Source organism: Haliotis cracherodii, unplaced genomic scaffold (assembly GCF_022045235.1).
Source record: "Haliotis cracherodii isolate W230 unplaced genomic scaffold, xgHalCrac1.p SCAF_14, whole genome shotgun sequence".
In the NCBI taxonomy this organism is placed as follows: Eukaryota; Metazoa; Mollusca; class Gastropoda; order Lepetellida; family Haliotidae; genus Haliotis; species Haliotis cracherodii.
In genome coordinates, this window is record NW_027266269.1 from 40811739 (window position 1) to 40833627 (window position 21889).

Sequence of the window (21889 nt, forward strand, 5' to 3'; positions counted from 1 at the left end):
CCTCACAGCCTCAGTATTAAAATTAAAAAAACTTTTTTTCATCTTTTCTGATTCTTTATCTTGTTTATAAATCACAAAAAAGTCTGTTCTAATCATCCAATTATTTTAGGTATTTTAAAACTTTAAAATGATCTTTCAACTGGCCAATACGACATTTTTTTGTTGGTTGCCCAGTCATGTTGACATAAAAGGCAACATGATGGCTGATGCTTCTGCACTCAACAAATCTGAGACACCACTTCTATTTCTATACACTGATTATAAACCTGTGATCAGATGTTACATCCGAGATCTTATGCACAAGAAGTGGGACACCCAAGTAGGTATCAATAAATTACATCAAATTAAGCCAACTGTCGGTTACACCTACTTGGATTGTCAGTCCAGATCTGAAGAGGTCATTTTACGACGATGTCGTATTGACATTCAAGATATACACACACATATCTATTAAAAGGTGAAGATCCTCCATTTTGTATCCCTTTTGATGAGAGAATCAGTCAAGCACATACTGCTTCACTAAATTGATTTTGACATTACAAGGGATCAATATTTCAAAGTTTCATCCATAAAGGATCTTTTTATTGATCTAAGTTCTCTTTTAATCATAGGTTTTTTAAAGAAATAGAATTAATTGATAAATGTTTATGTACATAGATATTTTTTACGAAATGGTACTATAATTATTAACCTAGATTGTTTGTAGCTGTGCCCTCGAAGGGGGTTGAATTAGTATAAAATTACAGCATTATCATAATTACAATATTACGGCTTCATTGTATCAGCAATATTAAAGCTTCGTCGTGTCGTAAAAATTAGAGCGTTATCAAATTTACAATATTACATCTTCATCGTGACAAAATTAAAGTTACATCATGTGACAAAAATCACAGCTTAATCATGTGACAAAATCACAGCTTAATCATGTGACAAAAATCACAGCTTAATCATGTGACAAAATCACAGCTAAATCATGTGACAAAATTACAGCATTATCATAATTACAATATTACAGATTCATTGAATCAGCAATATTACAGCTTCGTCATGTCAGCAAAATTACAGGTTTATCATATTTACAATATTACAGCTCCTTCAAACACTACAGCATTATCATGTGATAAAATCACACATTCAACAATTGACCAAATCACACCTTCATCACGTGAAAATAATCACAGCTTCATCACGTGACAAAATCACAGCTACATTATGGGACAAAATCACAGCTTCATCACGTGACTAAATCACAGCTATATTATGGGACAAAATCACAGCTTCATCACGTGACAAAATCACAGCTTCATCACGTGACAAAATCACAGCTATATTATGGGACAAAACCACAGCTTCATCACGTGACAAAATCACAGCTTCATCACGTGACAAAATCACAGCTTCATCACGTGACAAAATCACAGCTTCATCACGTGACTAAATCACAGCTATATTATGGGACAAAATCACAGCTTCATCACGTGACAAAATCACAGCTTCATCACGTGACAAAATCACAGCTATATTATGGGACAAAACCACAGCTTCATCACGTGACAAAATCACAGCTATATTATGGGACAAAATCACAGCTTCATCACGTGACAAAATCACAGCTTCATCACGTGACAAAATCACAGCTTCATCACGTGACAAAATCACAGCTTCATCACGTGACAAAATCACAGCTTCATCACGTGACAAAATCACAGCTATATCATGGGACAAAATCACAGCTTCATCACGTGACAAAATCACAGCTTCAGCAAATTTGAGCAGTTCGTACTCAGAAACTTCCCTTGTGTTAAGAAAAAAATCTGCATATTCTGAACAAGGATCCCATATGTTGAGAGAAGGAAAATACTACAAATCAAAACGTATCTTCGTTCCCAAAACCACCCAAAAAGCAAATAGAAGAAAGAATAGTCCATTGTACGATTCCGACTATATCATACACAGCTTTTTGAAAGCGTTACTAAGGCCTTGAGTGTTGTAACTATGCTCTTTGAGCGAGAGAGGCATGACACTCTTTTACTACAGTTAATATTGTCTATAACGCCTGAGTCAGGGTTTCTTGCTCTCTGTCGTCCATTGCTAGATCATCTTTGTTGTCTTGTGGAATGAATGCTCTGGCCAATCTCTGGATAAAAGTTGGTAAACAAAAAGTTCGTAATTCAATATGTGCATGCATGATTTTATTTCAAGTATAGTTCAAGTATTGAACTTTCTCACATATAAGGTATTCGTTGTTTTGGAGGGTGTAACATTGAACATTAGAAGACATTGAACATCGCAAAAACAGCATTCAGCCACAAAATACCAAATACAAAACACAAAACACAGTGAGTTTGTTGTTTAACGCCGCACTCAAAAATATTCTAGCTATATGACGGCGGTCTGTAAATAATCAAGTCTGGACCAGACAATCCAGTGATTGACAACATGAGCATCGATCCACGCAATCGGGATACGATGACATGCATCAACCAAGTCAGCGAGCCTGACCACCCGATCCCCTTAGTCGCCTCTTTCTACAAACATGGGTTGCTGAAGACCAAATCTAACCCGAGGTATTCTTTTTTTATAGTATACAGCCGGACATATAGTCGAAATAGTCGAAATATAGAACAGATCCTTTCAGCACTTTATGTCATGGAAAACATAAAAGAGTAAGTTTGTTGCCCCTCTTTCTCTTTTGGCCAACTTTGGGTTGTTGTTTTATCGCAAATGAAATGGGTTTTTTCTCCGATAACTTGAAAATGTTACCTGCTTGACTGATGTCCCATCTGACTTCCAAACAGAGTAGACCATCCAACCTGGGGTCGGTAGAACTATGGCTACAGATATAAGCCAGCCAATCACAGTTGCCCATTCAGGATAGAAGTAGTCACCATATTTTGGAGGACGGTACACGTAGAAGGCGTATACTAGTATAGTCTGGAAACGATTTTTTAATAAGTCCTTTATACTATTCTCACAAGCACAGCCCATCACATAAACTTCAATAAATGCCGAACAAGATGGGATATTTCGCGAACGAGCTAAATGATTCAGAGATTGTCGTTCGTGAAGGTTGTAGTTCCTCGCAAAAGTTATTCTCTACATTAACTTGTAGACGAGCAATATATATACATCTATTACATGATGATACAATAAATGAATGTTTGCAGCGGTTAAAAGATCTATAAGTGATGTTGCGTTGACATATTTAGCCCCTGTCTTGTAAAACACAACACAGTAAAGTACAAAATGCATGTCTTGTGTCATTACAAGGGATAGACATTGATGATCCTCACCTCCTTTCAACAATTAGTCACGTGGATTACGAGAATGGCCAATCGTAGAATGGGCTTCTCAAATCTGGACTGAAAACCTAAGTAGGTGAAACCAATAGTTGGTTTAATTTTAGGACCGACATGGGTTCGATGTGTGAAGCCCATTTCTGGTGTCCCCGCCGTGATATTGCTGAAATATTGCTAAAAGCGGCGTGAATGACCATAGATTAAAACGGACAAATGCACCAGGTGAGGTGAGGTGAAATGGGGTTTAACGTCGCGTCCAAGATTATTGCACTTTTATAACGACGTGCATGTACGTATGTGTGTTTGTGTGGCTGCTTGTACTTGTCCGTACTGATGCCGATTTATAGTGCTAGCCAACTGAGATACCATGCCGCAGTTTAACATGAATACCCCAATCAGACACAGTATACTGTCTCCGAGCCGACCAGTCCTTGTTTTAGCCTCTTAATGCAGAGCGCCAGACAGGGTAACGACAGACCAATACACTAGGCTTATAGGTAAGCACAAACATAACTGAAAACACGTGGAATATGCATGATCTCTCAGTGGACAATACCCTACGAGGGGACAGCAATTTACACTCTCATTCAAATTGCTTTGAAATATCATGTATTTGCATGAATGTTTGCAGCGGTTAAAAGATCCGTAAGTGAGGTTGCGTTGACATATTTAGCCCCTGTCTTGTAAAACACAACACAGTCGAGTATATAATGCATGTCTTGTGTCATCACAAGGGATAGACAGGGATGATCCTCACCTTTCAGCAATTAGTCATGTGGATTACGAGAATGGCCAATCGTAGAATGGGCTTCTCAAATCTGGACGTAAAACCTAAGTAGGTGAAACCAATAGTTGGTTTAATTTGAGGGTCGATTTGGGGTCGATGTGTGAAGCCCATTTCTGGTGTCCCCCGCCGTGATATTGCTGAAATATTGCTAAAAGCGGTGTAAATTCATACTCACTCACTCACTAATTTTAGGAATTGTAATATCTTTTTGGGTGTCCTTTTTGTTTGCTTTAGATCTCTGATGTAAGAACTTACAACAGGCTTGAAATCTCTATATGGAATAAGAAAGAAAAAAGCGTACATATGTTAACTCTACAATGTCAATTCAATGAAGACATATAGTCGCGATATGGCTGAGATATAGCCGTCGCGACGTTACATTTGCACTCCCATATTGTTGTCAACCTACTGTTCTGATGGCATAATGTTTTCACTTGTGACGTCAAGAACAGTAATTGTGTAACAAAATCGTAATGGGTCCAGGCGACGTCATATTTCTACTGACCAGTCAGCATTAGGAAGCACCAAGATGGGAGTGGATACTTGAACGTGGAACGCCATTGTTGTCAGGCAAGTAATCTGATGATGTAATGTGTTTTACTTTGTGACTTCATAGACACTGATCGTAATGGGGGAACGTGACGTCATATAGCTTCAACTGACCATTCACAATCAGGAATTTCTAATGTGGGTTATTATAGGAAAGTCATGACAGTCGGTCAAGAAGGAAATAGTTGTAACGCCTCACCATCAGCAGGCCAGGAGTGATGTACTTTATAAGGAACGTCAACCATCTGGGAATAGTTTTACCATACATCTCCACTGTGCACATGTCAAGTCTGATCACACCTGTAACGAAGATCTAGACAATGTTATAGACAAGACAATAGGCACATGGATTAAACGAGTGCGCCGGGTGACAGGTGTTGTCATTAGATTTTTGTTTCTTTTGGCAGACGTTGTTTTAATAAACATACAGTAGTTATGCCGCTGATGTCCTCTGTAACATATTTTGGTCACGTGTTACTTTAGGTCTGCCAGCCTATCGGTATTGCACCATTGCTTCCTTTAATGACATTCTTGAAGTTTTGAAATATGTTTTGAAATATGAATTTTACGAAACTCGTTTCATCTATCATTTCTGGAAAAAGTAGTGATTGGTTTCAAGAAGGTCGCTAAAACGCTGGTTTTAGGAGTGGATATTCCACAACTGATAATATTTTTGTTTTATATTCAGTAATAGAGAAATATTTGGCTAAGAAACGAGGTGTGATTTATGCCTTGTTTTTTGATTTTGCCAAAGCCTTTGATTGCATAGATAGATCCAAATTGCGTATGGTACTATACAAAAATGGTATTTCTCCGAAAATGTTCTGTTGTATACAGTCAATTTATAAACAAGTTTTGGCATTGGTCAAATACAATAACTCATTTTCTGATATGTTTAGCTGCAGTAAGGGAGTTCGTCAAGGATGTGTCCTTAGTCCCATTTTGTTTGCCTTGTTCATAAATGATCTTGCCATAGATATTGAATCCAGTTGCGCACATGGTATCCAATTTCATCCAGATGTAGTTCAATTGTTTTTATTACTTTTCGCAGATGATGTCATTCTCATAGCAGATACTGTTTATGGTCTCCAGAAAAGAATCAATGTGTTAGAATGTTATTGTAAAGATTATTCATTAACAGTCAATATTGATAAAACTAAAGTAGTAGTTTTTAAAAATGGGAGTGTTCTTTCAAAATATGAAAAATGGGTTTACGATGGAAAATTGTTGGAATGTGTAACTACATATAAATACCTTGGTGTATTATTTTTTCGAAATCTATCTTGGAGTGCACATATATCTAATGTTGTTAATCAAGCTAAAAAGGTTTTGTTTAAGCTTTTGAAGTCCCTACAGCTAATTAAACCTACTCCTATGAATATTTTCTTTAAAATTTTTTATGCTAAAGTTGTGCCAGTACTTCTTTACGGTGCAGAAGTTTGGGGTTTAACTTTATCGTTTTGCGAGGAGATTGAAGTTGTTCATACACTTGCTTGTAAACGTATTTTAGGAGTTAAGTCAGCAACTTCCAATCATGTTGTGCGTGGAGAGTGTGGGAGATACCCTTTGTATATCTATGCTTTCAAAAGATGCTTGAATTATTGGTGTAAGATTTTAAAGATGCCCGATTCGCGTTATCCACGAAAAAGTTACAATATGCTTGTGCAGCAGGCCATAACAGGTAAGACTAATTGGGCCTCTAGAGTTAAATTACTTTTGTACGCCTATGGCTTTGGCTACGTATGGGAAAATCAGCATCTTGTTATTTCTATTTCATTTACTGATGAGTTCATACAAAGATTAAAATGCTCTTATGAACAAGATTGGCATTTTGCTTTGACCAATAGCCCCAAGTATTCATCATATCTTTGTTATAAATTTAGGTTTAGCAGGGAATTGTATTTATCGGCTATTACAATCAATAAGTTTCGCGTTGCACTGGCACGTTTTAGAGCTAGCTCCCACTCACTCCACATAGAAACCGGGAGATATTTTGGTATCCCAAGACAGCGAAGGTTATGTATGGTTTGTAAAACAGGCTATGTTGAGTCTGAATACCATTTTGTATTGGTTTGTGAAAAATATTATGCTCTCCGAGTGACATATATTCCTCAAAAATATTATGTAAATCCATCAATAGAACAATTTTACATACTTATGTCGTCTCTGCATCAGTCAACAATTAGAAGTCTGGCTTGTTATATTTACCACGCTTTTAAGTTAAGGAATTCATTTTTGCAGAAGTAATATTCTTTATCTATGAATGCCTTGCTGTTGTGTATTTAGGTGTACACAGTTGTATTTTTATACATGTCTGGTGAACCGAATTGTACTATGGGCCGCTGGCCCACTCATGTACTGAATAAACAGATTAGAAGGTCTTACCAACCACCCAGGCCAGTACCAGACACTCCACCACCCCAAACAACATCACGGGAGGGACAGCAGAGTACCAGTCTACGAGGGTCAAGAGGTAGATACCACCCTGCGAGGAGAACGTATACACGATACCAATGGAGAACGATGAAGATAAAGGTATGCATGTGTACATGCAAGATATATTTCAGCTGAATAAGAGATTCAGTTACAAACGTTTGATCGGGGTTACAAGTCAAAGCCTTGGTAAAGCTTTTAAAAGGTTTCATTCAGACATTTGGAGAACGTTTCGAAATCTGACGCATCTGTGACCAAAATGTCCGATGCAGTTCCCGTGTGAAGACTTGAAGTGACTTTGCATGCGTGTGCGGCGGGCGCCACCAGTTGGACAGAATACGCTCACCTGGTGTCATCACTATTTGATAGGGATTAAGAATAGCTTATTATATGTCGGAATTGTACAACAGACTCGTCTTCTTAGCATTGTAGAGAGGTTTTGTCACTTTTATTTAATTAATTAAACGTAATTGGTTATTATGTAACAATGCACCAACGAAAATCAACGTTGGTAAAAGATTATAGAAGTTTCCCGTACGAATTTGTTGCACAAGATACTATGTAATGTGGGTAACCCTTCAAGATTCGTGGTGATGAGAGTATACACCATTCATACACATATGTATTTAACAGGGACTGGTTTATAAGTGGGCGAGCGAGTCCAAATTTGATGCTCCGTTTTATCAGCCACAAAGCGACAACAGTAAGGTAAATAGGAATATAAACACATTGGATAGATAAATATATAACATATTTTTTAAAGAAATGTCAAATACGCTAGTCGCATGTTATGTAAACAATATTCATGGTTTATGAAAAAGACCGACTTCTTAAAGAACTTTAAAAATGCATAGATTATCCGAACCATTGTGGCAATAAATTTCATAAGTATCGAAATCATCGCTGTTAGTATGATCAAATTGGCTTTACACGGTTGCTGCTGAAGATATCAAGTCATGTGGGTGATCTCCCTTAATGGGTTGTGCTAAAAATAGCTCATACACATTATGCGCATGATCATAGCCTTATTATAAGTGACTAGTGAAAAGGAATACCTGTGTAGTGTACGGGAGAGTCAGAAGGAAAGAGGGAATAAAGACGAGAAGAAGAAGCAGCCACCGGTGTCTGGTCAGCTTAGGGAACTGGTCAGAAAGTGTCTCCGACAGTATCTCCAAACTCGGCATCTGTGAAACAACAAGAACCTCGACAACTGACCGTTTCATAACTGTAAATACGCAACAAATATGTAGATATATATATTGTTCCCTGTTCCCTGTTCCCTGCCAGCAGATAAATAATTTATCATTAATCATTCACTTCCATTTTAGATTCATTTCTCCTAAGCCCAAGTCATTCAAAGAATATTTATGTTTACCACCGGTTTAAGTCGCATTTTAGATTGATGACTAACATTGCATGCAATCGCCAACAGCTGGAGTGATGGTATAAATCATGCTAGGGCACGGTGCAGGAAGCAGAAGTCCCACCGTCCCTAGTATGGTTGCGCAGTTTGGTTACTGGCGATCTATAGCCCATTTCTGTATTGTGCTGTTAAATGATATCTTATACTTTTACATGGTCTCAAACTAGTTCCAAATAACATCTTCGATAATCTAGTTATTGTACTGTCCTTCGATGACAGGATTTAGTAAATCTAACTCTATATGTTATAACTGTATAATTTTGCCTCGTCACAAAATGGCCGAAATATTCCCGATGTGACGTTACATTTTAACTCACTCACTCAGTAAATTGAATTGTTTTGTTTGTAATCTGTTTTCTTGAAAACGATCTTATATTTATATATTTCTGTATCAAGGTATATCCGTATGGATCAGGGCCAAGACAATATATTCTATAATAGTTCTTTTTACCGTTGTATCAAGGCCCAACATCATCATCATCACAAAGACCAGCACCGACCACAACTGGGGCAAAGGGAGATAAGTCACTGCTTCCGGTAATACTGAGAACGCCAGATTAAGACCTAAAAAGAGTTGAGAGAGAATGAGTTGGTTGTATTATCATATTACAATCCTCCTACACTGAAATTCAACACACAATGTAAACAGGTTTAAGTGCTGTCTCGTGAACATCTGGGTTAGTATTGATCTTCAACAACCGTAGTCCGTGATGCGTACAGAATACCTTTTACTTAATTTGAAAAAATGTTTCCATGTGTCCGTAATGCCTTATGCGTAGAGACGCGTGAACATTCCGGGGATAGAATAGGTCTTCAGCAACCCAGCTTGCCGTTAAAGGTGACTATGCTTGTTGTAAGAGGCGAATAACGGAATCGGGTGGTCAGACTCGCTGACATGATTCATGCATGTCATCGTAATCGAATTGCACTGATCGATGTTCATCAATATCAATCACTGGATTGTCTTGTCCAGATTTCATTATTTACCGACCGACGTCACATGGATGGAATATTACAGAGTGCGGCGATAAACAAAAAAACAAAAAAACAAAATGCTACATAATTAACAGAAACAAACCTGATGACTGGAAGTCGTCCATGTCGACCCCGGTCACGTAAGCCATGTGCCCCAAAACCGTGAAGATAGACAGTCCACAGAAGATGGTGATCAGAGGGTCCACGATGCAAGCGATCAGAGCCACTCTGGTAAAAAGATGTCGGTATACTGTGACATGAATCTGCTCTTTTGTCATACTGCTTCTTTTCCCACGGTAGTAACGGCACTGTAGCTCACCTGGATATGTAGTCAACAGCTTAAAATATCAAATAAAGACATTTTAAAAATATTATATATAAATATATGAATACATAAATAAACTAACACTATAATGGAATGTGTTTCTTTGTTGTTTTACCCCGCTTTGCCAATACACACCCCTCACCCCAACTCAACCACGTGTCGACTCCGGTTAAGAATAGGACCCCAGGGAGGGAGAGAGAGAGAGAGAGAGAGAGAGAGATAGAGAGAGTTGAGTTGGGTGTCTTTGTCTGTGGGTGGGGGTGGGGGGTAGGTGTGGGTAGGGGTGCAGACTGGTACAGATAAACCGTCGATATACATATTTATATACATATTGCGAGAGTATTTGTCTACATTAGTGGAGAACCGCCTCAGGATTATGGAACCGCCTCAGGATCATGGAACCAAGATGGCGGCACATCCGTTTCCGGTCACGTGACCTGCGCAGTGCATGATGGGTACCTGCGTGCGCCTCCAAGATGGCGGTGCTTCCGTTTCCGGTGGCGTGCGCATCCAAGAGGGCGGCACTTCCGTTTCCGGTGGCGCACGCCTCCAAGAGGGCGTTGCCTCCGTTTCCGAGAGAAGGAGGGGGAAACCCGGAGAAGCGCCCGTAAAAGGTGAACGGGATCGACATTGAAAGAAGCGCGTCAAAAATCGTTTGTTGTTGTTGTTGTTGTTGTTCTACACATAGACGGGGTGGCGGTGGTGAAGGGAGGGAGGGAGGGTGGTGGTGGTGAAGGGAGGGAGGGAGGGAGGGAGGGAGGAGACGGGTTCATGGTGTGGGTTGGAGGGTCGTCAAAGCAAAGGAGGATAGTTGTCTTTTGGGTGAGATGGCGATCCTGTTTTGTTTTTCTTCATCCTACAGACCACACAACACGACTATGGGTTAAACTTTTTTTAATCCCCCGCTCATATGAACCAACACAACAAAACAAAAGTCACAGGATTAGGGGCGTCCCTGTGACTTTTGTGAACATGAACTTATGTACACGTATGTGAACGTATGTGAACGTATGTACAGTTTGAAAAAAAAGAACTTTTGCCACTTTGATAGTGAACGTATGTACATTCCTAAAACGCAGTGAACGTATGTACACTCCTCAATCAGGAATGTTGACAGTCAGGTGATCGTAGGTTCAGTGAACAAGTGTCAGGTCAATAAGGGCAGAAAGGTTGATTCTTTTGATGTAGGGTACGCGTCTGGGCACTCAGTCGAAAGGCAGGCATCTCATCCACAGGAACGGAGGTAGACACTTTGGTATGAAACCATGCTAATACCGTGGCATCATTCTTGGTGGTGTCCTTCCAGTCCAACGTATCTAACACTTGATTAAAAGTCCACCCACGCACGCGATAGGTCAGCATGTAGAGACAGTACACCCCACACAACGTGCTGTATCCATGTTGTAAGGGGCGTGTATTCCATCGTTGTTGAATCTGACCCATGCGATTCAAAGTCTCTTTAAACAGGGGTAATGAATACAGTCCATAGCTATCCATCATTTCCACGGATCCAGGAGCTGGACGATAGATGCTCACCCAGTGTGTGCCAGGTTGATCGCTTAAATCCGTGTTGATCACGTAGGCTTTGGGGTAAAAGGGGTCATCCTGTTGCCATCCCAGTCTGGCAAAGTCATCTCTGGCCAGGGTGCCCCGGTAGATGGCATGAAGTGGTTCGTCATCAGCCACGAGGGCTTCTAAATCCAAGGTGCTCAACCCGAGTGGTTCATCCATGGTTCCTTGTAGGAGGAGAAAAAGTGTGGCATGACCGTCTGTCGCTGCTCTTTTTATACCATCATCGCATTCCGGAAACGATCTATTTCCAGAACATTTTCGTATTCCTCATAGCAGATGAGGGTGGCTGGGTCCTCGAGAGCTTGGCCAAACTGGATTTCCAAAGCCAGCTTGCCAGTGTGTCGAGGGTAGTTGATGCTTTCATCAGCGCCAAGGTCTGGGGTGAGATCCACCACCCACAAGGTGTAACCTTGAGTAAAGGCCTTGGGAGTCAGTTCGCAGGTCTCAGGTCACCATAGCTGCCCCGTATTTCGGAACAGATTCATGTAGACTTGTTTCAAATTGGCGCTGTTGTTGCTGAAGTCGCTTTTCATTTCCGTGCCATGGACTTCCTGGCCGTTGACTTTGAGCTTCATCATGGTGACATGATTGTGTTTGAAGTTGTACGGATTCTTCTCTTTGCTTCCTACGTATGCACTATTGTTCACCAGTCCCAGGACCACGCGTTTTGGTAATTGGCCACCGATGAGGTGATCCTTGTGAAAGTCCCTACCGCCTCTCGGGATGTCATGGGCAGTCACATGCACACGTGAAAGGGGATACTTGGCAGTCACCCCAGCGTTCAGACTGGACACGTGTGTTTCTCGGACAGCAGGATCGATGTTGAGCTGACGGACATAGAATTCGGCTTTGGTCAGCGCTAGTTTGTAGGCACCATCAGCAGCACACATGAAGAAGAACTCATCGGGACTTCGTAGCAATTCCAGTTTCATAGGGACACCATCCAGCAGATAACGGTCTTGAAGAAACAGGTCACAGTGTAGACGGCCTGTAAGTTCCACTTCTTTGGTGGGTACGATAAGATCGCGTCGCATTCTGACACCTGTGTTTCTTGTGTTCGCATCTGCATCAGGATTGAAGACGTCCATTTTACCAGCATCGTCGGTGAACCATCCAGGACATCGAAGGTGAGATGTTTTGGCTCCTGTACCATAACTCAGAAGGGTTTCCAAGTAGGCTCTGTAAGGGTAAGTGCCCATGGAGGGTGTGATCTCCAACTGATTGTGTCCTACTTGCAGCCGCACTTCGCGAAACAGGGAATGCATCACATTGTTGACTGTCGATACGGGGTTATCCGCTAGAACGGTATCCATGCCATCATCTTTCGTCACTCGTAGACATACTCTCAGGTAGCACTGTTTCAAATCAATGTAAGCGTTCACGGGATTGGAAATGTTAAACTGGAGTGGTCCTGCTACAGAGGGTGGTGCCAAGGGACAACAGCGAATCCACTGACCCTCTTGCACAGAGGTGGACACAGGGGGTATAGTAAAGAGATCCAACTGGGCCTTTGAACATTCGCAAGCATCTCAGCGCATCATGATGATGGATGTTTCACCCTTTTCTCTGCCTTGAAGGACGTCTGGTCAGGTTGAAAGTCTGATGAGGACTGACCTTTAAACCGCTTTTTTTTTCTTTTACGCTGGTGGTGGGTGGTGGTGGTGGTGGTGGTGGTGGTGGTGGTGGTGGTGGTGGTTGGGACGACTTTACGGCTTTTAGGGGGTCTCGGCTCCTCACGTTCCTCCAAGGCATCCATCAGGGCTGCTGTGCCGCGATGTTTCAAACTCTCTGACCATTTGCGTTTGCCTCCAACCACATCACTCACCAACCCAGGCAGGATCTTTTTACCCATCTTGAGCACCGATGTTCCAGCAGATTTAAGGAAAGGCAACGCCATCTTCAAGATACCTCCAAGACCACTGCCACGTTGATGATAACGTCCTTTGTATACTTTGATACCACTCCCACGCTGGCCAAACTGTCCTCGATTCATCTGGTGTGCCATTGCGTGTCCCAACATGTTGTTTTCTGCGTTAGTAGCGGCGTCTGAAGTGAAGTGTCACGATGGCTTTCCCCATTTGAAATGGCACGGGTCGCCCTGTGTCGTCCATGATATAGAGTTTAATACCGTCAAAGGAACCATGACGCAACCCAAGGTAGTGAATGTGCTGAGGGCTTTTAATCACCACACTGTCTTGCATCATCTTCTTTGACACAGGCACGTAGATCAGCAAGGGAGCCATCGTATTGCCCACAATTTGATCTTCGACCAGGTTGGTGTAAATGTACACAGTATCAAATCCTGACAGACGATGTGCTTTTGTGTCACCTGTGATTTCCACATAGCCACCGGTCATGGGAGTAGCCCCCACTTGCCAATGGGCCGAGGCAGTCAAGGGAACGGCCGTCTCTGTGTAGGTTTTATAGTCCTCCTCACCGAGGAGCGGTAGTTGAACATTCTCGAGCATTCTCGAGAGTGGACTTGGCATGATCACTTCCGTGGAATAGAGTGGTCCACCAGTATTTCCCATGAGAGGATGATTGATTGCTACTTCTTGAGGGGCTTGCAATCGCACCTTTCCATCTTCAAGCATGTCAAATCGAAGACTATCTGCGGGATACTTGACATCAATGACAAACCGTCTTCCATCACTTTGGACGCTGTCTGAGGGCTGTTCTTTCAAGACATCCGTAATATGTTCCTGAATCAAACGGTTGAGGGTTTTCACCAAATCTTCAGGTGAATAGACGCCTTTCTCGATAGGAATCTTCTTGCTTTCATAATGGACGACACCATACTGTGGCTGTGGTATAGCGCTCCCCGCGCTTTCATACACAAGGGTGTCTTGTTTCAGTTTGAGGTTCAGCGCAAACCAGTCAAAGGGTGGGGCGACGTTGTACCATGTCATCGGAAAGTGAACTTCGCTGACGCCCACCTCCCACTGTTGACGGTCCAGATGCAGAGGATAAGGCAACTTGATTTCATACGCATTGACTGTGTTGTTTGGATAGATGTCCATGGAGGCATCACTGGGCAGGGTCATGTAAAAGTCTTGTTTCGAAAAAAAGGTGGCAGCCATGATGACGTGAGTTAGGGTAGAAAACTCTGGGTGGATGAGGTATCAAGTTGAAGTCTTCTGGTGGACGGGGTCGTCGTGGGTATGCCTGGTGAGGCGGCCAAGGTGGGTGGTGGAAGTATGTATCCCAAACAACTGGAGAGCAGGGCTGTCAACAACTGTTTCTCTCCGTGATCCAAGGCCAACTGTACCATGCTCATGATGATCACGCCATATATCACAATGATCTGAGCAAAAAACACGACTTCACTGCGGGGTAACGTCATGCCAAAACAACACCAAAGTGAGTGTCGGCACTGTTGATGACGAGGTGCAGCAGCAAGGGGTGGTTCATCGGTACCCACGGATGCTGAGAGGCTTCTCTGCAGAGGTGATGACGGTGGTTGTGGTGGTGGCGGTTCTGTCATCGCGTGTGTCCACCCTCTGAATGAGTCTGAGAGACAGCATGCTCCTTATTTTATCTGTAAATGATCTGCAGGGATCCACGAATTAAAACTGGCAGGGTAACCAGTCCATTTCACCAAGACCTCTTCTTGACCCTTTTTCGGTCCTGGACGTCTTTTTAGCACGCGATCCACGGCATACACATTGTCTGTTTTCAAGATGGGTTGTAATTCTTCAGGGTAAAAAGTTCCTTGGAGGACTTCACCATGATCATCTTTGATCCGATACACAGGTGGTGTTCTCCCTGTCACCAACCGGTCCACCGTAAACAGTTTGGTGGTCCAATTGGGGAGATAACCTTTCTCAAAGGTGCCTTTGTTTTTTTTCAGACGTACACGGGTGCCCGGCAGTAAAAGAGAGGGGGATCTTGTCTTGGGGAACGACAGTCTTTGAGCTGTTATTTTCTTTTTGCGCTGAAGCCGTTGTTGTTGTTTTTCCTCCATGTAGTCTAACACCCGAATTTCTGACAGGGGATCTCCTGGGAGGACGTCCACAGGTCGCTGGCCAATGGTCCGATGCACACGACGGTTGTACGACTTGATCAACTGGGGTAAGACTTTCAAATAGTGTCTGGTCCCATGCTGTGTAAAGTATCGCCACATTTTATTTTTCAGAGTCCTTTGAAACCGTTCCACCACGGCTGCTTTCGTTTCAGGATTTTGACTGGTGTAGAAATGAATGCCATGTTTCGTCATGAGAGCCTGGAAAGGACGGTTGACAAATTCTCTGCCTTTGTCTGTTTGCAATTGAGGAGGGAGTCGATCTTTGGCTTGTTGCATCAGCAAGGTTTGAAAACCCTCTGTCAAAGCAGAACTGCTCTTGGCCTTCAGGGGTTGCACCCATGCCATCTTTGAAAACACATCGATCACGCACAGCAGATATTTGAATCCTTCGTTGTCGTCTTGAAAGGCAATCATGTCACTCAAGTCTGCTTGCCACAGTTCATCGACCCCTCCCACACGATAGTGGTCTCTGGGAAAGGAGCGTCTGGCTGGTTTGTGCAAGGTGTAGGTACTTTTGGTTTGCAACCAACGCTTGATTTGACTTTGCGATGGCTTGGTTTTCTTCTTGCTTTTACTGGTTCTTGCATCTTGAGCGTGGATGCGTGCTGCTTTCCACAAAGGTCGCCAGCCTCCAAAACTTGCAGGAAGTTCAGGATGAAAGTAGGTTTTTTCCAACCAGGCCGTCCAAAGGGAAGTAGGAAATCCTTTGTTTTGTTTCCCTGCAGCAGCAGCAGAGGGAAGAATGCTCTGTCGCGTCTTGGTCTGTCGCTTCATTTCTCTCAGACTGATGCCATCTCCTACATGAATGGCCTTTTTATAGAGAAGGGGAGAGATTTTTTTTTTTTTGTTAGGTGGTGCTAAAGGGTATCCATGAACCTCGCCTGTTGATGACTCTGTCCTGTTTGGTATCAGATGGAGGTGGAGTCATCAACCATGGGATTGACATCACATCTTTTTCTTCCTCCACTGTTGGATCCACTTGCCACGAAGGAGGTGGGGGTGGCATCTCATCTTCTTCTTCTTCTTCTTCTTCTTCTTCTTCCGCTTGTGGATCCAGCTGCCGCCTCCTTCTTCTTCTTCTTCTCTCTTTGTGACTTTGCGGGGAGAACGTGGGGAGGGAGAACTGGGTTATGGGTGTTTCTGGTGTGGCATGAGGATGGTGTTGCTGCTGCTGCTGCTTCTGCATCCATTGCCATCGTTGAGGATTTCCAATTATTTCATGAGGGACATGACTGTTGGCCAAATGGTGACTCAAAATGGTCCAACCTGCAGGTCCCTCTTTGGTTTTCCGGTGACGCACTAAATCGTTGATCAAGTCCACCATGTGTGTGCCAGGGACAGGTTTCCCTTCCACGGTCAGGGTTCCCTCTGGAGTCCAACTCAAGTCGGGATTGTTTTGAATCCTTGTCATCAAATTCATGGCTTTACTGGACATGGCTTTAGGAACACTCATGACCACTTCGTCTATCACTTGTTGAGGAGGGGCAGGTCTACCTGTGGTGTCCATTGTTGATGGTGATGACGGTGGTAGTGGTGGTGTCACTTTGGGTTGTAGTGGTTTGATGGTGTTGTTGTTGCTGTTGTGGTTGTTGTTGTGCTGTTGGCGCTGTAACTCTAGCATGTGTTGCAACAGTTGGTTGTATTCTTGTTCCCGCATGTGAAAAGGCTGCTGTGACCTCTGCATCAACGCGTCCATCTCTTCCAAATTTTGGAGACGTTTCTTTTGCAAGAGAGGGGTATGAAGTGTCTGACGATGACGTTGTTTGGTGGCTTGTAGACTTTGCCATGTGTCTTCAGACACCAACACCATCTTGCGTGTGTACTTCATGGTGGCACACCACACACTGATCCCAACCTTCCTGGTGTCAGACCATTTATTACTTTCCTCCAAACAAAGAGGCTAGGGCAGAACCAATAAGAGGTATGAGTCCTCCTAATAATCCTCCTCCATGTTGAAGAAGTTTACGTTTCTTGCTTAGAGGTACTTGTTTTTTCATGAGCGTATTCAAGACTTTACCGTGTCGTTGCAAGTTTTGACGTTGCGTCGTGGTCATGGGAATATTGCCTGCATACAAGTTCACCACACATTCACAAAGGGCACGGATGAGATCAGTAGGAGCATGTTTGAGAATGGCTTTGCGCATCGCTGGAGCGGCAGCACACAAATGACACAGAGCGTGTTTCTGTTTCCTGAGGCACTGGGACATCTTTCTTGCATGGAGGTGTTAGCCTGAATGAGTCACCTGATCTGCAGCTTCTCTCTTTTATCAGGCAGTGGCAGGAGGGAGTTGCAACTGTTGATCTGACTTCTTGGACTTTCTTTGGGTCCGCATGTGCACCAATCGTCTGAGAGCATCAGCTTGATATGCTTTCATGACATTTTCATGAGCCTTTACTTTTGGCTTAGTAGTCATCGTTGTTTTTGTTGTAGGTCGGTGGCGTCTGGTGTTACCCTGTTTGAGGAGTGGTGCTTGAAGATAATTTTGCCATTGCAACAGAATGCGTGTCAAGACCCCTGCAAGTGTTCCACTACCACTGCGTTGCATCAGGTAGTCAAGACGTTCATCCATAGGCAGACGTGGATTGACAATTTTAGTCAGGGTATCATTATGTCTCTGCAACCACGTCTTATGTTGAGCTTTCAATGGGATGTGTCCTGCTCTCAGGTTCCGCACGACAATCGCAAACCACTGCAAAAGACGATTTCTTCCTTTGACGGCAAGGGTTGTCGCATCCCTTGTCGGAAAAATAGACTGTCTCTTGTCTTTTTTCTTCCTTTGTGGGGTGTCCTGCTGCCGCACATATTTGTGAAATACAGAGGTCACAAGTCCCTGTAGCGATGAGGGGGAGACCATACTGTCATAGACATCATTCACCATCTCTTTGTCTTTGTTCTTTCAGTTTGTAGGATGAACCTGTTTCCGTCTCTGCCCCATGATGGAAGTAGGTCAACTGAAGGAAGGTCTGAGGGTTCACCTCCTTTTATGAAAGTCTCTTCATCTCATAGGATCGGCACATACACGAGGGGTAATTCGGATCTCGAAAACAGGCGGGCGCGTACGCGATGGTCTTGCAACGTGGTGGGCTTCAAGTCCAAGAACAGGTAAGTGTAAGGCTCTCGGGTAGCGTCTTCATAGGCTTCACGCAGAAAAGGAACTTTGCCTGGAAACACCTGGCGAGCCAGACTGTCGATCAGCGATGCATCTCTCGGATTTTTAAAGAGGACCATGTAGTGAGCATTCAGATTGATGGTGCGATGTTGCGGCGATTGAGCAAACAAGTTCTGAGTGAGATACAGCACAGATGTGTTTCGGTGATGACTTTTCTTGGTGAACCATCGCAGTACTTCGGTTTCTTCTTCTTTTGTATTGTCCCCCAGCAAATCATCGATGACCAGCCAATGTGGGGCCACCCCTTTTTCGGGCAAGGCACGATCCGCTTGTTTCATGCTGTGGACAAACTCAAGAGCGACCCCTAAGTGGTCTGCCATCTCTTCCAGTTCATGATGAAGCGGTTGCCATTCGCTGTACACCCACACGATGCGATGGGGTGATGTATCCAACACCTCGGGGTGATGCATCTGCTCCATACATGATTTCACAAAGGAACTTTTTCCTGATCCCGTGGGTCCCGCAATGAACATCGTAAAAGGATGCCGTAGGGTCAAAGGGCTGGTCATGACCTCTTCATTATCATGTGATGCCATCCTGTGTTCTGGCTGACTGACACCAGGCAACTGATCCTTTCAAGCATGACCTTTCTCTTTTATCTGTTATTTTTTTCTTCCTATCTCTCCCATGACCCATACAATTTCTTATGAAAAAAAGAAACACAACGGTCGGTCCGATTTAGAAAACCAGGGGCTCAGACCAACTGTCGGAAAGAACCCATCAGCACGATGCGTTTTCGACCAATCAGGAAGCAGGGTGTCAGTGCCTCTCCTATAAAAAGAGCGAAGCCACGCACACCGTCACAGTCGAGCACTGAAGGAGAGATCAACCATGTCGTCTCGATGCAACTGTCTGACGTGCCAGACCAACAGTCAACAATGCCAGCGGAGGATGAAAGTCTATTCGTGGACAATAGTGGGTTACCCACGGGGTGAATCGGAGACGATCCTATCGCAGAGCCCACACTGGTTTAAGAACAAGTCTGAGGCTATGTCAGCATTACAACAAACTATTCAACGCAGAATTGACATACCCGACTGTTGGGGTGGTCCGTATTATTATCTAGTATCGAGATCAAGGAAAGTAATGTAATCAAGGAGACAACCCTTGTCCAGCTTGTTTCCAGTTTGTTTTCCAACGGCCCTTTTCAGGGCCACCCATCTCTCCTGAAAGACAACTTTCCTCCTTTGCTTTGACGACTCTCCAAACCAAACCATGAACCCGTCTCCTCCTCCTTTCCAACAACAACAAACGATTTTTGACGCGCTTCTTTCAATGTCGATCCCGTTCACCTTTTACGGGCGCTTCTCCGGGTTTCCCCCTTTCTTCTCCCGGAAACGGAGGCAACCCCCTCTTGGAGGCGTGTGCCACCGGAAACTGAAGTGCCGCCCTCTTGGATACGCACGCCACCGGAAACGGAAGCGCCGCCATCTTGGAGGCGCATGCCACCGGAAACGGAAGTGACGCTATCTTGGAGGCACGCGCAGGTACCCATCATGCACTGCGCAGGTCACGTGACCGGAAACGGATGTGCCGCCATCTTGGTTCCATAATCCTGAGGCGGTTCCATAATCCTGAGGACGTTCTCCACTGATGTCGACAACTACTTGCGAGTGCTGGTCAAATATAACAAAAATCACACAGGTCTATTTAAATACTCACCTGTAGCAGTTGCTGTTCGGCTGGTTGTGACTGGACACTGTATTCGCAATCCCCTTACTGGTCCCCATGGAATGAAGAGCGTAACCACAGGCCTCGATCCACATCTGTGGAGAAGATGAAGCACAATGCATACGTCCTGATATATCTGTAATATTGCTAAGTTTGTGGATAAACAAAACACTAACAACAACAAAGAACACTGAAAACGTCTCACATATATAAAAAAAGTTGAAACTAGTAACTTATTACGTCGTTGTTGAAAATAAAGTTCTAAACCTACTGTGGGGCTTTTCAGCTTTCCAAAGTCCGGCTTGATCATGTACAGAAGTCCGTCTAGTGCCCCTGGCAACAGGGACCCACGGATGAGTATGACGGTACACAGGATAAGGGGTAACATAAATGTCACGTACACAATCTGAAAGTGAAATATAGCTTTTTTTAATCAAATTCAATTAAGAATTTGTATATCGCATTTTCCAATTAAATACTGCTAAAATGCCCTTGGACCATGACTGATCTTGTCACAGGCTCTCTTGAAGAGACATATGTCGAGTGTCTTTTTGAAATTGTCAGATTTTCTGTGTCTCTGATATTTTGTGGCAGATTGTTGCATAGCAATGGGCCAGCATGTTGAAATGACCAATCGCCATATGTTTTGGCAAATGACTTTCATAATTTTCCTTTCTACATTTCTGCATGTAGTTCCCTTGATCACTATTAGATTCGATATGTCCCAACTTTCTAACTCATCATGCGAAAAGCCTTTTACTACATCAGGTGTCATTAGCATAATCCTGGAAACATTAGTTTTCTGACAAACCATTTCAAGGAAAGTGATCAATTAACAAATAAACTGAATTCAAATTAACGTAAATTATTTATTGAAAAAATATACTTCCTTAAAAACGCCAATGAAGGTTAAGAATAAATGGAAAATGAATACGGTGTATTTCCGATCAATTGTTTAAAAGTACCTTCCCCGTCACTCGAATTCCTCTGAGCAGCATGAAATACATGGCTACATAGGTCAAGGCCAGACATCCAAACAGTGGCCACCGTATGGAACCTGCATCGTCGAGACCATTCGAGATTTCCAGTGCATTAAATCTGTAACAGATATGTTCAATATCGACATGTCCAGTGCATTAAATCTGTAACAGATATGTTCAATATCAACATGTCCAGTGCATTAAATCTGTAACAGATATGTTCAATATCGACATGTCCAGTGCATTAAATCTGTAACAGATATGTTCAATATCGACATGTTCAGTGCATTAAATCTGTAAAAGATATGTTCAATATCAACATGTCCAGAGCCTTAAACCTGTAACGGATATGTTCAATATCAACATGTCCAGTGCATTAAACCTGTAACAGATATGTTCAATATCAACATGTTCAGTGCATTAAACCTGTAACAGATATGTTCAATAATTATTAACAAAACGTATTTGATCAGGGGAAAACAGCTAACTGCAGTTGTTACAGGCCAGTAGGGATTCAGAGTTGGAATACAACATTAGCAACCTAGGCGAATAAGTGGATCATTTTTAACCAAACATAGCAAAATATAATATATAAACCAGATTTGCTATGTGACCAAAATTGATTTCTTCCTTACCCACGCAATCTATCATAGTATCTTAGAAACAGTTTTGTTTTCTTAA

The 21889-nt window shown here is 43.0% G+C and overlaps 4 protein-coding genes across 4 annotated transcripts; 1 reads left to right on the forward strand and 3 right to left on the reverse strand.

The window, feature by feature from the left end:
• Positions 1 to 2047: 2047 nt before the first annotated feature.
• Positions 2048 to 9615, reverse strand: LOC139460858 (sodium-dependent dopamine transporter-like). Its single transcript, XM_071242338.1, has 7 exons — positions 9570 to 9615; positions 8943 to 9055; positions 8124 to 8252; positions 7021 to 7120; positions 4835 to 4935; positions 2764 to 2934; positions 2048 to 2137 (listed from the first exon to the last, which is right to left on the reverse strand). The coding sequence occupies exons 1-7, from the start codon at positions 9613 to 9615 to the stop codon at positions 2048 to 2050; spliced, it is 750 nt and encodes a 249-aa protein (XP_071098439.1).
• LOC139460857 (uncharacterized) lies at positions 5422 to 6967 on the forward strand. The gene has a single exon (XM_071242336.1). It carries the CDS (start codon positions 5422 to 5424, stop codon positions 6880 to 6882), a length of 1461 nt encoding a protein of 486 aa, XP_071098437.1. The 3' UTR covers positions 6883 to 6967.
• Positions 9616 to 11812: 2197 nt separating the features above from the next.
• On the reverse strand, positions 11813 to 12676 carry LOC139460455 (uncharacterized protein F54H12.2-like). Its single transcript, XM_071241940.1, has one exon. It carries the CDS (start codon positions 12674 to 12676, stop codon positions 11813 to 11815), a length of 864 nt encoding a protein of 287 aa, XP_071098041.1.
• Positions 12677 to 20215: 7539 nt separating this feature from the next.
• On the reverse strand, positions 20216 to 21235 carry LOC139460890 (sodium- and chloride-dependent creatine transporter 1-like). Its single transcript, XM_071242365.1, has 3 exons — positions 21194 to 21235; positions 20500 to 20634; positions 20216 to 20323 (listed from the first exon to the last, which is right to left on the reverse strand). Exons 1-3 carry the CDS (start codon positions 21233 to 21235, stop codon positions 20216 to 20218), a joined length of 285 nt encoding a protein of 94 aa, XP_071098466.1.
• Between the last annotated feature and the right edge of the window lie 654 nt (positions 21236 to 21889).

Excerpts from the sequence above, each read along its gene's own strand:
- LOC139460890 (XM_071242365.1), bottom strand. The coding sequence starts at position 21,235 with ATGTATTTCATGCTGCTCAGAGGAATTCGAGTGACGGGGAAG. Across the intron at positions 20,635-21,193 it reads GAATTCGAGTGACGGGGAAG|ATTGTGTACGTGACATTTAT; the intron begins GTACTTTTAAAC and ends TTTCACTTTCAG. Across the intron at positions 20,324-20,499 it reads GAAAGCTGAAAAGCCCCACA|ATGTGGATCGAGGCCTGTGG; the intron begins GTAGGTTTAGAA and ends TCTTCTCCACAG.
- LOC139460455 (XM_071241940.1), bottom strand. The coding sequence starts at position 12,676 with ATGGATACCGTTCTAGCGGATAACCCCGTATCGACAGTCAACAATGTG.
- LOC139460858 (XM_071242338.1), bottom strand. The coding sequence starts at position 9,615 with ATGGCTTACGTGACCGGGGTCGACATGGACGACTTCCAGTCATCAG. Across the intron at positions 8,253-8,942 it reads TGTTGGGCCTTGATACAACG|ATGCCGAGTTTGGAGATACT; the intron begins GTAAAAAGAACT and ends GTTGTTTCACAG. Across the intron at positions 4,936-7,020 it reads GGTACTGGCCTGGGTGGTTG|GTGTGATCAGACTTGACATG; the intron begins GTAAGACCTTCT and ends TCTTCGTTACAG.
- LOC139460857 (XM_071242336.1), top strand. The coding sequence starts at position 5,422 with ATGGTACTATACAAAAATGGTATTTCTCCGAAAATGTTCTGTTGTATA.